Raw genomic sequence first — 15,819 nt, forward strand, 5'->3', positions numbered from 1 at the left:
AGTTGTCCCCCCTGAGCCCCCACAGCGACGCCTGCAGAGGGAATCCCGAGGCTCCCCCTGACCGCGACTGCCTGAACTCCATTTCCCGACGGCTGGAAAAGACCCTCCACCCGCAGCCCCCAGCACCTAAAGGAACGGAACTCCTGTGCAGGAGTGACCCCCAGGAGGCCCTCTCCGTTGCCCAGGTGGTGGCTACCCCGAGGAGCCCCCCCTTGCCTGCCTGCACCGCTGAAGAGACCCCTTGATCTCTCATTGAAATCTTCAGAGAACCCGACGCTTGTTTGCACACTGCACCCGGCCGCCCCCGCGCTGCTGAGGGTGTACTTTTTGTGCTGACTTGTGTCCCCCCCAGTGCCCTACAAAACCCCCCTGGTCTGCCCTCCGAAGACGCGGGTACTTACCTGCTGGCAGACCGGAACCGGGGCACCCCCTTCTCTCCATTGAAGCCTATGCGTTTTGGGCACCTCTTTGACCTCTACACCTGACCGGCCCTGAGCTGCTGGTGTGGTAACTTTGGGGTTGCTCTGAACCCCCAACGGTGGGCTACCTTGGACCCAAACCTGAGACTTGTAAGTGATTTACTTACCTGACAAAACTAACAAAAACTTACCTCCCCCAGGAACTGTGAAAATTGCACTATCCACTTTTAAAACAGCTTATTGTGTTTTATGTAAAAAGTATACATGCTAATGTAATGATTCAAAGTTCCTAAAGTACTTACCTGCAATACCTTTCAAATGAGATATTACATGTAGAATTTGAACCTGTGGTTCTTAAAATAAACTAAGAAAAGATATTTTTCTATAACAAAACCTATTGGCCTGGATTTGTCTCTGAGTGTGTGTTCCTCATTTATTGCCTGTGTGTATGTACAACAAATGCTTAACACTACTCCTTTGATAAGCCTACTGCTCGACCACACTACCACAAAATAGAGCATTAGTATTATCTCTTTTTGCCACTATCTTACCTCTAAGGGGAACCCTTGGACTCTGTGCATTCTATTCCTTACTTTGAAATAGTGCATACAGAGCCAACTTCCTACACCTGGTAAGTGTATCACGCTCTGTTTTATTCACTCCAAGAAAATTTGACCTCTTTCAGTGTGGGCAAACGCACTTCCATTGCCATGACATTCACCTCTTCCAGCTCCCAAATGACCTTTGTCTGTTGACCAGGAAGAATGTTGTTAAAACTTTGTTAATATCTTACAGCAGAAGATGCCAGCTGCCTCCTCAGCATTCTTTCAGAACTTCTGTGATGTGTAATTTACACAGAAAGTGCACCAGAAGCAGATTCTTGACAGATGCACCAAATAAGGGCTTAATACAGTGCTTAATTTGTGCTTGTTGTTTCCGGTGCTGAGCACCGGCACTTATTTTTGAGGGCCTGCGCCTATTTTTCTGCCTCAAGCATTTACTGCAACCAAAAGACACATTTAGGAAAGACGGAGGAAGAGAAAAACGAAAATGCGCCACAAAGGGAGAAAGCAGAAATCTGCAGAAGTGAGCTGAAGGGGCAGGGAGTGGCTGTAAATGGATTGAAGAGGCCAGAGATGGCTTCAGGATTCGCTCATTTAATTGCAGCAGCCGTGTGTTTCAGAGGAGAGCTTTGGGCACCGGCACGTTTTTATTTACAAATTAAGCACTGGCTTAAATACAGAGTGAAGCCTGACACCGACCGAGCCTCTGATGGTTAAGATGTCAGGTGGCGCCCAGTGCTCACTCCTGAATCCCACAGCAGTACAGAGCTATTGCTGTAGCATTATTCAGTTCCAAACAGTCGTGACAGCGGACACAGGGTGTCACTTTATAAAGCACCCCTGCACATTGTGCATCTTAAAACAGCAACCTGCAGTTACCATGAAATCAGTTGTTGGCCCTTTGCAGCTCACTCTGCTATGCCACAAAACAGCCTACAATGTGTAAGACCCAGTGGCTGTTACAACAGCATGTGGAATGTGGAGAAAGGAACAAATGTAGAAATGCACCACAAACCTATGAACAAATACTGTGACACACCTCTGAGGAGGCAGCTAGTGCCAGTCATATAGGAACACTGATTGTCAGTATATGGATCTTAAGCGAAGGTCGAACAGAAGCAGGCCATAGCAATTATTGCTCAATAAAGTCAGAGAATTAGCAAAAATGAAAACACATACAAATGAGACAAGGTTGAATCATCAAATAACAAATAGTGTGATAGGTTAAAAACTGGATTTGCTTAGACTGAAATGAATTAAGAAATAAAGCATTGGCATGTTTCGACTGATTGTAGATTGCGCAGCCTTCTTCAGGATAGATTCCCAATTTTGTAGGATGAAAGCACCTTCAGAGATGCAAATAGTATTTAATTATGTGGCAGTGTGCCGGGAACCTAACTGGGTTTATGAACAAGACATTGTTGTTGATAAGGCAACCTTAACGCAAATATTTGTGTGTCTGTTTCATGAATGTCTATGCCTCACACTCTTATGCAATACCGATTGGTACCTCTGTGAAGAGGAGACAGAGAAGCTGCTATTACTGGTCCAGGGTCCTGTTTGCACATTTATCTAAATCCATATCAGACTGGTCATTCTGGTTGTGCACCCAAGTTGCATTGTGATGATGTATTCTGGGAATTGGCACACTTATGCAGAATTATACAAACCTCAGTTGTGAAAGCCTCTTGTGCGCTTGTGGTTCTACAGTTGTTGAATCCACCACCTTATAATTCTCTAGGCTAGAAAGAACATGGGGTCTAGGCCATGTGAGCCAGGGGCAGGATAGACAAGTGACAAGTGATGTATTCTGGGAATTGGCACACTAATGCAGAATTATACAAACCTCAGTTGTGAAAGCATCGTGTGGGCTTATGGTTCTACAGTTGTTGAATCCACCACCTTATAATTCTCTAGGCTGGAAAGAACATGGGGTCTAGGCCATGTGAGCCAGGGGCAGGATAGACAAGTGACAAAGGTGTGTTAAGGTTGTGCATATCTTATTCTTTGTAGACATTGATGAGTGCACCAGGAACGTCTGTCCCCAACAGCAGCAGTGCAAGAATACACCTGGGGGTTACGTGTGCCTCGAGACCTGCCCTGCTGGCACCAGTCGCACAGAGGCAGGCATCTGCTCCGGTAAGTCTTCCAGACGTGTAGTGTAATGGAGGCTTGTGTGCCTCTGTCTCTGGGACTCACCCTGCACCTAAAGGCCACAGATCTCTGGATGACTCTCTCTGCTTTGTTCACAGATGTGGATGAGTGTAAAGATGGATCTCACCTGTGTCGCTACAACCAGGCGTGCGAGAACACCATTGGGGGTTATCGCTGCACCTGTCCCCGGGGCTACAGGTCACAGGACCTGGGACGACCCTGCCTCGGTATGTATCAACGTGGAAAACTTTAAACACAATCACATCAAGCCATTGGACCCCCGTCACAGTGAGCTTTACAGGCCATCTTTGGGGCGCACTGGCAGAGAGTGTGTGGTGCCAGCACTGGAATAACAGGGGGTGGTGAGGGCTACAGGTTAAGATTGTGTGTCCTACTGAGTGTTTGTGTGTGCCCACCTGTGTGCATGTAGTTGTATTTTGTGTGTGTTTGTGTGCATGTGGTTGAATTGTGTGCTTTCACACACATGGCTGTATTATGTGTGTTTGTGCACCTATTATTGTTTTCTGTGTGTGTTCGCTCATGTGGGTTTGTATTTTGGGTGCGTGTGTTTGAGCATGTTTGGTTGTTTTCTGTGTATGTGTTCATACACACAAGTGTGGTTATATTGTATGTGTCTTCACACATGTGTGGCTCTATTGTGTGTTCAACATGTTTTGTGTCCTGTGTGAGTGTTTGCACATGTGTGATTCTATTCTGGGTGTGTGTGTTTGTGAACAGATGGTTGTCTTCTGTATGTGTATTCACACAAGTGTGGCTGTATTGTGTATGTCTTCATGCATGGTTGTATTGTGTGTTGCGCATGTGTTCTCTATGTGTGATTGTATTCTGGGTGTCTGTGTGCACACATATGGTTGTATTTTGTTTGTGTTTCTTCACACAACTGTGGTTATGTTGTGTGTGTGTGTGAATGTGTGAGTGCAGGATCGTCTGTACAGGTGTGCATGTGTGAGGGCGGATGTGCTTTGGAAGAGGTGTTTGTGGTGCCAGAACCGGGTGATGCTGCAAGACTGGGATGAGGGGACTAATAACTATGGGCCAGATGTACAAAGCCATTTAGCATTTCTTAATGGTCCAAATCACTATTTTGAGCCGTTAACAAATGCTAAATGGGCTTTTGAGATGTACAAAGCCCTTTAGGGAATTGCAAAATGCAATGTCTACCAGTAAAAATCACATTTTGCAATCCCCAAACAGGAAATCGCAAAGAGGGATTTCCTATTTCAGATTTGTAAAGCGCATCTAAAAAGCATTTCTTACATACGAATTGGGCATTTAGAAAATGCAATTACCATTGACTCCAAGTCGATTGTAACCAAGTGCAATTTGAAAAAAGCAGGCAAAGATGTGTTTTTATAAAGTGCAATAGAGCACACACATGCCTCTCGGGCACATTTGTGCTCTACATGTGCCCCACTATTTTTGGGATGCATCACGGGGGGCCTTTTGCCCATAGCCATACTTGGTTTTGAATTTCCCAAATAGCAATTTCCTAGGAAATGGGTAAATTCATACAAATCATTTTCTAAATAGCAATTTCTATGGAGTTGCTATTTAGGGAATGCAAAACTGCATTTTGATACATGTGGCCCTTAGTGCAGACAAAGGAGGTGATACCCCCCCGCCTATGCACTTCACAGCTGCACACCTGCCAGCTCTCAGACTTTCACATCAACCAGGAGCTTCGCCTTTCTGCAACGTTTCCTGAGCTGAATGAGAAGTGAATATCCTGGTGGCAGTTGAGCTACTAGAAACTGTTTAGACTGATGCCACCTTTAGACATAGCTTTCATCTAGCATGGCATCCCTGTGCCTTATGCCAGGCCTTAGGCAGTTAACTGTGCATGGGGTAGATGTGGGCAAATGAGAGGTGTCCACGGGGTCCCCCACATGTGATGTGGCTCATTCTCTGTTAAACCGCTGAGGCTCTGTGCAGAAGGTACAAGGTATCCAGTAGGTGTATAGGGGCTCTTGCAGGAACATAGGGTCCGCCTCATTTATTACAATGAGGTGCTTTCAGCATAGCTGTTGATTGCACCCTCAACCCTCACAATATCAGACATGCTTAATCTTTCAAAACAATGGTAGCCAAGCTCAGATGCCCTGGCATATTGTAACCATCTTCTGTTCTTTTTCAGATATCAATGAGTGCCAGCAGGTGCCCAAGCCCTGTGCCTACCAGTGCCAGAACCTCGCGGGTAGTTACCGGTGCCTGTGCCCCCCAGGCAAGGCCTTGCTTGGTGATGGCAAGTCCTGTGCTGGGCTGGAAAGAACGGCGGGGGGCTCCGGTGTGCAGTCTGAGGTAGCCCGGCCCAGCGGACCCCTGCAAGGGAACTCTCTCTACACCTGGCTGTCCCACAACCAGAATCGAAACGTGCCAAACCAAGGGAGCCGGGGCTGGTGCCCTCCGGGATTCACCAGACGCAGCGGAACCTGTGCAGGTGAGGCAGACTGCATTACTCTAGGTGAGGGCATGCTGTGCCTGGCATCAGTGTGCTTAAAGTCGCACCACACAGGGGCTTTACTGTGGGTGAGGTAATGCTGTGCCTGGCATCAGTGTGCTTAAAGTCGCACCACACAGGGGCTTTACTGTGGGTGAGGTCACTCTGTACCTGGCATCAGTGTGCTTAAAATCATACCACCGTAGGGCTTTACTGCGGGTGAGGTAATGCTGTGCCTGGCAGTAATGTGCTTAAAATCATGCCACACAAGGGCTTTACTGTGGGTGAGGCCACTCTGTGCCTGGCATCAGTGTGCTTAAAGTCACACCACACAGGGGCTTTACTGTGGGTGAGGTAATGCTGTGCCTGGCATCAGTGTGCTTAAAGTCGCACCACACAGGGGCTTTACTGTGGGTGAGGTAATGCTGTGCCTGGCAGTAGTGTGCTTAAAGTCCTCCAACATAGGGGCCTTACTGTGCGTATCGTGCTGTAGGTTTGGGCGCATTACTGTTGAGAAATGATCCCACAAAGGATATTTTCATGGATAAATCATGCCAGTTCAAAGCTCTACTGTAGACAAACCTGTATGATGTCTGGGTAATACACTTAGTAAATGGACTTACTATCAACAAGGCTGAGAAAAGTGTAGGGATCTGTAAGGTTTGGGCAGTACTGCAGCTCAGGTTGTGTAAAATGTGGCTTTGCTATTGGTCAGGTTGTGTGAAGTGTGGCATTACTGGGGACAGGCTCTGCAAAGTGTGGCATTTCTGGGTCAGGCTGTGTAAAGTGTGACATTACTGGATCAGGTTGTGTAAAGTGTGGCATTACTGGGTCAGGCTGTGTAAAGCGTGGCATTACTGGGGTCAGGCTGTGTAAAGCGTGGCATTACTGGGTCAGGCTGTGTAAAGCGTGGCATTACTGGGGTCAGGCTGTGTAAAGTGTGGCATTACCGGGTCAGGCTGTGTAAAGTGTGGCATTACCTGGTCAGGCTGTGTAAAGTGTGGCATTACTGGGTCAGGCTGTGTAAAGTGTGGCATTACCGGGTCAGGCTGTGTAAAGTGTGGCATTCCCTGGTCAGGCTGTGTAAAGCGTGGCATTACTGGGTCAGGCTGTGTAAAGTGTGGCATTACTGGGTCAGGCTGTGTAAAGTGGGACATTACTGGGTCAGGCTGTGTAAAGTGTGGCATTACTGGGTCAGGCTGTGTAAAGTGTGGCATTACCGGGTCAGGCTGTGTAAAGTGTGGCATTACCTGGTCAGGCTGTGTAAAGTGTGGCATTACTGGGTCAGGCTGTGTAAAGTGTGGCATTACTGGGTCAGGCTCTCCAAAGCGTGGCATTACTGGGTCAGGCTGTGTAAAGTGTGGTATTACTGGGTCAGGCTCTCCAAAGCGTGGCATTACTGGGTCAGGCTCTGCAAAGTGTGGCATTACTGGGTCAGGCTGTGTAAAGTGTGACATTACTGAGTCAGGCTGTGTAAAGTGTGACATCACTGGGGTCAGGCTGTGTAAAGTGTGGCATCACTGGGGTCAGGCTGTGTAAAGTGTGACATCACTGGGGTCAGGCTGTGTAAAGTGTGGTATTACTGGGTCAGGCTGTGTAAAGTGTGGCATTACTGGGTCAGGCTGTGTAAAGTGTGGCATCACTGGGGTCAGGCTGTGTAAAGTGTGGCATCACTGGGGTCAGGCTGTGTAAAGTGTGGCATTACTGGGTCAGGCTGTGTAAAGTGTGGCATTACTGGGTCAGGCTGTGTAAAGTGTGGCATCACTGGGGTCAGGCTGTGTAAAGTGTGGCATTACTGGGTCAGGCTGTGTAAAGTGTGGGATTACTGGGTCAGGCTGTGTAAAGTGTGGTATTACTGGGTCAGGCTGTGTAAAGTGTGGCATTACTGGGTCAGGCTGTGTAAAGTGTGGCATCACTGGGGTCAGGCTGTGTAAAGTGTGGCATCACTGGGGTCAGGCTGTGTAAAGTGTGGCATTACTGGGTCAGGCTGTGTAAAGTGTGGCATTACTGGGTCAGGCTGTGTAAAGTGTGGCATCACTGGGGTCAGGCTGTGTAAAGTGTGGCATTACTGGGTCAGGCTGTGTAAAGTGTGGGATTACTGGGTCAGGCTGTGTAAAGTGTGGTATTACTGGGTCAGGCTGTGTAAAGTGTGGCATCACTGGGGTCAGGCTGTGTAAAGTGTGGCATTACTGGGTCAGGCTGTGTAAAGTGTGGGATTACTGGGTCAGGCTGTGTAAAGTGGGACATTACTGGGTCAGGCTGTGTAAAGTGTGGGATTACTGGGTCAGGCTGTGTAAAGTGTGGTATTACTGGGTCAGGCTGTGTAAAGCGTGGCATTACTGGGTCAGGCTGTGTAAAGTGTGACATCACTGGGTCAGGCTGTGTAAAGTGTGGCATTACTGGGTCAGGCTGTGTAAAGTGTGACATCACTGGGTCAGGCTGTGTAAAGTGTGGCATTACTGGGTCAGGCTGTGTAAAGTGTGGCATTACTGGGTCAGGCTGTGTAAAGTGTGACATCACTGGGGTCAGGCTGTGTAAAGTGTGGCATCACTGGGGTCAGGCTGTGTAAAGTGTGACATTACTGAGTCAGGCTGTGTAAAGTGTGACATCACTGGGGTCAGGCTGTGTAAAGTGTGGTATTACTGGGTCAGGCTGTGTAAAGTGTGGCATTACTGGGTCAGGCTGTGTAAAGTGTGGCATCACTGGGGTCAGGCTGTGTAAAGTGTGGCATCACTGGGGTCAGGCTGTGTAAAGTGTGGCATTACTGGGTCAGGCTGTGTAAAGTGTGGCATCACTGGGGTCAGGCTGTGTAAAGTGTGGCATTACTGGGTCAGGCTGTGTAAAGTGGGACATTACTGGGTCAGGCTGTGTAAAGTGGGACATTACTGGGTCAGGCTGTGTAAAGTGTGACATTACTGAGTCAGGCTGTGTAAAGTGTGGGATTACTGGGTCAGGCTGTGTAAAGTGTGGTATTACTGGGTCAGGCTGTGTAAAGTGTGGCATCACTGGGGTCAGGCTGTGTAAAGTGTGGGATTACTGGGTCAGGCTGTGTAAAGTGTGATATTACTGGGTCAGGCTGTGTAAAGTGTGACATCACTGGGTCAGGCTGTGTAAAGTGGGACATTACTGGGCCAGGCTGTGTAAAGTGTGATATTACTGGGTCAGGCTGTGTAAAGTGTGACATCACTGGGTCAGGCTGTGTAAAGTGGGACATTACTGGGTCAGGCTGTGTAAAGTGTGATATTACTAGGTCAGGCTGTGTAAAGTGTGACATTACTGGGTCAGGCTGTGTAAAGCGTGACATCACTGGGTCAGGCTGTGTAAAGCGTGACATTACTGGGGTCAGGCTGTGTAAAGTGTGGCATCACTGGGGTCAGGCTGTGTAAAGTGTGGCATCACTGGGTCAGGCTGTGTAAAGTGTGGCATTACTGGGGTCAGGCTGTGTAAAGTGTGACATTACTGGGGTCAGGCTGTGTAAAGTGTGGCATCACTGGGGTCAGGCTGTGTAAAGTGTGACATCACTGGGTCAGGCTGTGTAAAGTGTGACATTACTGGGTCAGGCTGTGTAAAGTGTGGCATTACTGGGGTCAGGCTGTGTAAAGTGTGACATCACTGGGTCAGGCTGTGTAAAGTGTGACATTACTGGGTCAGGCTGTGTAAAGTGTGGCATTACTGGGGTCAGGCTGTGTAAAGTGTGACATCACTGGGTCAGGCTGTGTAAAGTGTGACATCACTGGGGTCAGGCTGTGTAAAGTGTGACATTACTGAGTCAGGCTGTGTAAAGTGTGACATCACTGGGGTCAGGCTGTGTAAAGTGTGACATTACTGGGTCAGGCTGTGTAAAGTGTGACATTACTGGGTCAGGCTGTGTAAAGTGTGACATTACTGGGTCAGGCTGTGTAAAGTGTGGCATTACTGGGTCAGGCTGTGTAAAGTGTGGCATTACTGGGTCAGGCTGTGTAAAGTGTGACATTACTGGGTCAGGCTGTGTAAAGTGTGACATTACTGGGTCAGGCTGTGTAAAGTGTTTTGTTCTGGGTCACGCTGTGTAAAGTGTGACATTACTGGGTCAGGCTGTGTAAAGTGTTTTGTTCTGGGTCACGCTGTGTAAAGTGTGACATCACTGGGTCAGGCTGTGTAAAGTGTGACATCACTGGGTCAGGCTGTGTGAAGTGTGACATTACTGGATCAGGCTGTGTAAAGTGTGACATCACTGGGTCAGGCTGTGTAAAGTGTGGCATTACTGAGTCAGGCTGTGTAAAGTGTGACATTACTGAGTCAGGCTGTGTAAAGTGTGACATCACTGGGTCAGGCTGTGTAAAGTGTGGCATCACTGGGTCAGGCTGTGTAAAGTGTGGCATCACTGGGTCAGGCTGTGTAAAGTGTGGCATTACTGGGTCAGGCTGTGTAAAGTGTGGCATTACTGGGTCAGGCTGTGTAAAGTGTGACATCACTGGGTCAGGCTGTGTAAAGTGTGACATCACTGGGTCAGGCTGTGTAAAGTGTGCATTACTGGGTCAGGCTGTGTAAAGTGTGACATCACTGTGTCAGGCTGTGTAAAGTGTGACATCACTGGGTCAGGCTGTGTAAAGTGTGACATCACTGGGTCAGGCTGTGTAAAGTGTGGCATTACTGGGTCAGGCTGTGTAAAGTGTGGCATTACTGGGGTCAGGCTGTGTAAAGTGTGGCATTACCGGGTCAGGCTGTGTAAAGTGTGGCATTACTGGGTCAGGCTGTGTAAAGCGTGGCATTACTGGGGTCAGGCTGTGTAAAGTGTGGCATTACCGGGTCAGGCTGTGTAAAGTGTGGCATTACCTGGTCAGGCTGTGTAAAGTGTGGCATTACTGGGTCAGGCTGTGTAAAGTGTGGCATTACCGGGTCAGGCTGTGTAAAGTGTGGCATTACCTGGTCAGGCTGTGTAAAGTGTGGCATTACCGGGTCAGGCTGTGTAAAGTGTGGCATTACTGGGTCAGGCTGTGTAAAGTGTGACATTACTGGGTCAGGCTGTGTAAAGTGTGACATCACTGGGTCAGGCTGTGTAAAGTGTGACATTACCGGGGTCAGGCTGTGTAAAGTGTGGCATCACTGGGGTCAGGCTGTGTAAAGTGTGGCATCACTGGGTCAGGCTGTGTAAAGTGTGACATTACTGGGGTCAGGCTGTGTAAAGTGTGGCATCACTGGGGTCAGGCTGTGTAAAGTGTGACATCACTGGGTCAGGCTGTGTAAAGTGTGACATTACTGGGTCAGGCTGTGTAAAGTGTGGCATTACTGGGGTCAGGCTGTGTAAAGTGTGACATCACTGGGTCAGGCTGTGTAAAGTGTGACATTACTGGGTCAGGCTGTGTAAAGTGTGGCATTACTGGGGTCAGGCTGTGTAAAGTGTGACATCACTGGGTCAGGCTGTGTAAAGTGTGACATCACTGGGGTCAGGCTGTGTAAAGTGTGACATTACTGAGTCAGGCTGTGTAAAGTGTGACATCACTGGGGTCAGGCTGTGTAAAGTGTGACATTACTGGGTCAGGCTGTGTAAAGTGTGACATTACTGGGTCAGGCTGTGTAAAGTGTGACATTACTTGGTCAGGCTGTGTAAAGTGTGGCATTACTGGGTCAGGCTGTGTAAAGTGTGGCATTACTGGGTCAGGCTGTGTAAAGTGTGACATTACTGGGTCAGGCTGTGTAAAGTGTGACATTACTGGGTCAGGCTGTGTAAAGTGTTTTGTTCTGGGTCACGCTGTGTAAAGTGTGACATTACTGGGTCAGGCTGTGTAAAGTGTTTTGTTCTGGGTCACGCTGTGTAAAGTGTGACATCACTGGGTCAGGCTGTGTAAAGTGTGACATCACTGGGTCAGGCTGTGTGAAGTGTGACATTACTGGATCAGGCTGTGTAAAGTGTGACATCACTGGGTCAGGCTGTGTAAAGTGTGGCATTACTGGGTCAGGCTGTGTAAAGTGTGACATTACTGAGTCAGGCTGTGTAAAGTGTGACATCACTGGGTCAGGCTGTGTAAAGTGTGGCATCACTGGGTCAGGCTGTGTAAAGTGTGGCATCACTGGGTCAGGCTGTGTAAAGTGTGACATTACTGGGTCAGGCTGTGTAAAGTGTGGCATTACTGGGTCAGGCTGTGTAAAGTGTGGCATTACTGGGTCAGGCTGTGTAATGTGTGACATCACTGGGTCAGGCTGTGTAAAGTGTGACATCACTGGGTCAGGCTGTGTAAAGTGTGCATTACTGGGTCAGGCTGTGTAAAGTGTGACATCACTGTGTCAGGCTGTGTAAAGTGTGACATCACTGGGTCAGGCTGTGTAAAGTGTGACATCACTGGGTCAGGCTGTGTAAAGTGTGGCATTACTGGGTCAGGCTGTGTAAAGTGTGGCATTACTGGGGTCAGGCTGTGTAAAGTGTGGCATTACCGGGTCAGGCTGTGTAAAGTGTGGCATTACTGGGTCAGGCTGTGTAAAGCGTGGCATTACTGGGGTCAGGCTGTGTAAAGTGTGGCATTACCGGGTCAGGCTGTGTAAAGTGTGGCATTACCTGGTCAGGCTGTGTAAAGTGTGGCATTACTGGGTCAGGCTGTGTAAAGTGTGGCATTACTGGGTCAGGCTGTGTAAAGTGTGGCATTACCTGGTCAGGCTGTGTAAAGTGTGGCATTACCGGGTCAGGCTGTGTAAAGTGTGGCATTACTGGGTCAGGCTGTGTAAAGTGTGGGATTACTGGGTCAGGCTGTGTAAAGTGTGGGATTACTGGGTCAGGCTGTGTAAAGTGTGACATCACTGGGTCAGGCTGTGTAAAGTGTGGCATTACTGGGTCAGGCTGTGTAAAGTGTGACATCACTGGGTCAGGCTGTGTAAAGTGTGGCATTACTGGGTCAGGCTGTGTAAAGTGTGGCATTACTGGGTCAGGCTGTGTAAAGTGTGACATCACTGGGGTCAGGCTGTGTAAAGTGTGGCATCACTGGGGTCAGGCTGTGTAAAGTGTGACATTACTGAGTCAGGCTGTGTAAAGTGTGACATCACTGGGGTCAGGCTGTGTAAAGTGTGGTATTACTGGGTCAGGCTGTGTAAAGTGTAGCATTACTGGGTCAGGCTGTGTAAAGTGTGGCATCACTGGGGTCAGGCTGTGTAAAGTGTGGCATCACTGGGGTCAGGCTGTGTAAAGTGTGGCATTACTGGGTCAGGCTGTGTAAAGTGTGGCATTACTGGGTCAGGCTGTGTAAAGTGTGGCATTATTGGGTCAGGCTGTGTAAAGTGTGGGATTACTGGGTCAGGCTGTGTAAAGTGTGGTATTACTGGGTCAGGCTGTGTAAAGTGTGGCATCACTGGGGTCAGGCTGTGTAAAGTGTGGCATTACTGGGTCAGGCTGTGTAAAGTGTGGGATTACTGGGTCAGGCTGTGTAAAGTGGGACATTACTGGGTCAGGCTGTGTAAAGTGTGGGATTACTGGGTCAGGCTGTGTAAAGTGTGGTATTACTGGGTCAGGCTGTGTAAAGTGTGGCATCACTGGGGTCAGGCTGTGTAAAGTGTGGGATTACTGGGTCAGGCTGTGTAAAGTGTGATATTACTAGGTCAGGCTGTGTAAAGTGTGACATCACTGGGTCAGGCTGTGTAAAGTGGGACATTACTGGGTCAGGCTGTGTAAAGTGTGATATTACTGGGTCAGGCTGTGTAAAGTGTGACATCACTGGGTCAGGCTGTGTAAAGTGGGACATTACTGGGTCAGGCTGTGTAAAGTGTGATATTACTAGGTCAGGCTGTGTAAAGTGTGACATTACTGGGTCAGGCTGTGTAAAGCGTGACATCACTGGCTCAGGCTGTGTAAAGTGTGACATTACTGGGGTCAGGCTGTGTAAAGTGTGGCATCACTGGGGTCAGGCTGTGTAAAGTGTGACATCACTGGGTCAGGCTGTGTAAAGTGTGACATTACTGGGTCAGGCTGTGTAAAGTGTGGCATTACTGGGGTCAGGCTGTGTAAAGTGTGACATCACTGGGTCAGGCTGTGTAAAGTGTGACATTACTGGGTCAGGCTGTGTAAAGTGTGGCATTACTGGGGTCAGGCTGTGTAAAGTGTGACATCACTGGGTCAGGCTGTGTAAAGTGTGACATCACTGGGGTCAGGCTGTGTAAAGTGTGACATTACTGAGTCAGGCTGTGTAAAGTGTGACATCACTGGGGTCAGGCTGTGTAAAGTGTGACATTACTGGGTCAGGCTGTGTAAAGTGTGACATTACTGGGTCAGGCTGTGTAAAGTGTGGCATTACTGGGTCAGGCTGTGTAAAGTGTGGCATTACTGGGTCAGGCTGTGTAAAGTGTGACATTACTGGGTCAGGCTGTGTAAAGTGTGACATTACTGGGTCAGGCTGTGTAAAGTGTTTTGTTCTGGGTCACGCTGTGTAAAGTGTGACATTACTGGGTCAGGCTGTGTAAAGTGTTTTGTTCTGGGTCACGCTGTGTAAAGTGTGACATCACTGGGTCAGGCTGTGTAAAGTGTGACATCACTGGGTCAGGCTGTGTGAAGTGTGACATTACTGGATCAGTCTGTGTGAAGTGTGACATCACTGTGTCAGGCTGTGTAAAGTGTGGCATTACTGGGTCAGGCTGTGTAAAGTGTGACATTACTGGATCAGGCTGTGTAAAGTGTGACATCACTGAGTCAGGCTGTGTAAAGTGTGACATCACTGGGTCAGGCTGTGTAAAGTGTGGCATCACTGGGTCAGGCTGTGTAAAGTGTGACATTACTGGGTCAGGCTGTGTAAAGTGTGGCATTACTGGGTCAGGCTGTGTAAAGTGTGGCATTACTGGGTCAGGCTGTGTAAAGTGTGGCATTACTGGGTCAGGCTGTGTAAAGTGTGACATCACTGGGTCAGGCTGTGTAAAGTGTGACATTACTGGGTCAGGCTGTGTAAAGTGTGACATTACTGGGTCAGGCTGTGTAAAGTGTGCATTACTGGGTCAGGCTGTGTAAAGTGTGGCATTACTGGGTCAGGCTGTGTAAAGTGTGGCATCACTGGGTCAGGCTGTGTAAAGTGTGGCATTACTGGGTCAGGCTGTGTAAAGTGTGGCATTACTGGGTCAGGCTCTGCAAAGTGTGGCATTACTGGGTCAGGCTCTGCAAAGTGTGGCATTACTGGGTCAGGCTGTGTAAAGTGTGGTATTACTGGGTCAGGCTGTGTAAAGTGTGGCATTACTGGGTCAGGCTCTGCAAAGTGTGGCATTACTGGGTCAGGCTGTGTAAAGTGTGGCATTACTGGGTCAGGCTCTGCAAAGTGTGGCATTACTGGGTCAGGCTGTGTAAAATGTGACATTACTGGGTCAGGCTGTGTAAAGTGTGACAATACTGGGTCAAACTGTGTAAAGTGTGGCATTACTGGGGTCAGGCTGTGTAAAGTGTGACATCACTGGGGTCAGGCTGTGTAAAGTGTGACATCACTAGGGTCAGGCTGTGTAAAGTGTGACATCACTGGGTCAGGCTGTGTAAAGTGTGGCATTACTGGGTCAGGCTGTGTAAAGTGTGGCATTACTGGGTCAGGCTGTGTAAAGTGTGGCATTACTGGGGTCAGGCTGTGTAAAGTGTGACATCACTGGGTCAGGCTGTGTAAAGTGTGACATCACTGGGGTCAGGCTGTGTAAAGTGTGACATCACTGGGGTCAGGCTGTGTAAAGTGTGGCATTACTGGGTCAGGCTGTGTAAAGTGTGACATTACTGGGTCAGGTTGTGTAAAGTGTGACATCACTGGGTCAGGCTGTGTAAAGTGTGACATCACTGGGTCAGGCTGTATAAAGTGTGACATCACTGGGTCAGGCTGTGTGAAGTGTGACATCACTGGGTCAGGCTGTGTAAAGTGTGGCATTACCTGGTCAGGCTGTGTAAAGTGTGGCATTACTGGGTCAGGCTGTGTAAAGTGTGGCATTACTGGGTCAGGCTGTGTAAAGTGTGGTATTACTGGGTCAGGCTGTGTAAAGTGTGGCATTACTGGGTCAGGCTGTGTAAAGTGTGGTATTACTGGGTCAGGCTCTCCAAAGCGTGGCATTACTGGGTCAGGCTCTGCAAAGTGTGGTATTACTGGGTCAGGCTGTGTAAAGTGTGGCATTACTGGGTCAGGCTGTGTAAAGTGCGGTATTACTGGGTCAGGCTGTGTAAAGTGCGGTATTACTGGGTCAGGCTGTGTAAAGTGTGGTATTACTGGGTCAGGCTCTGCAAAGTGTGGTATTACTGGGTCAGGCTCTGCAA

General features: G+C 48.7%; 1 protein-coding gene across 2 annotated transcripts in view; it reads left to right on the forward strand.

The window, feature by feature from the left end:
• The window catches only part of HMCN2 (hemicentin 2), an 816,728-nt gene that overhangs the window by 793,118 nt on the left and 7,791 nt on the right, over positions 1–15,819 (forward strand). For both annotated transcript variants that reach the window (XM_069237054.1, XM_069237056.1), the window contains 3 exons: positions 2,996–3,121; positions 3,235–3,363; positions 5,292–5,594. In XM_069237054.1, coding sequence (XP_069093155.1) covers positions 2,996–3,121; positions 3,235–3,363; positions 5,292–5,594 — 558 coding nt within the window. The remainder of the gene's footprint in view (positions 1–2,995; positions 3,122–3,234; positions 3,364–5,291; positions 5,595–15,819) is intronic.

The sequence above is a fragment of the Pleurodeles waltl genome, chromosome 6, assembly GCF_031143425.1.
Source record: "Pleurodeles waltl isolate 20211129_DDA chromosome 6, aPleWal1.hap1.20221129, whole genome shotgun sequence".
In the NCBI taxonomy this organism is placed as follows: Eukaryota; Metazoa; Chordata; class Amphibia; order Caudata; family Salamandridae; genus Pleurodeles; species Pleurodeles waltl.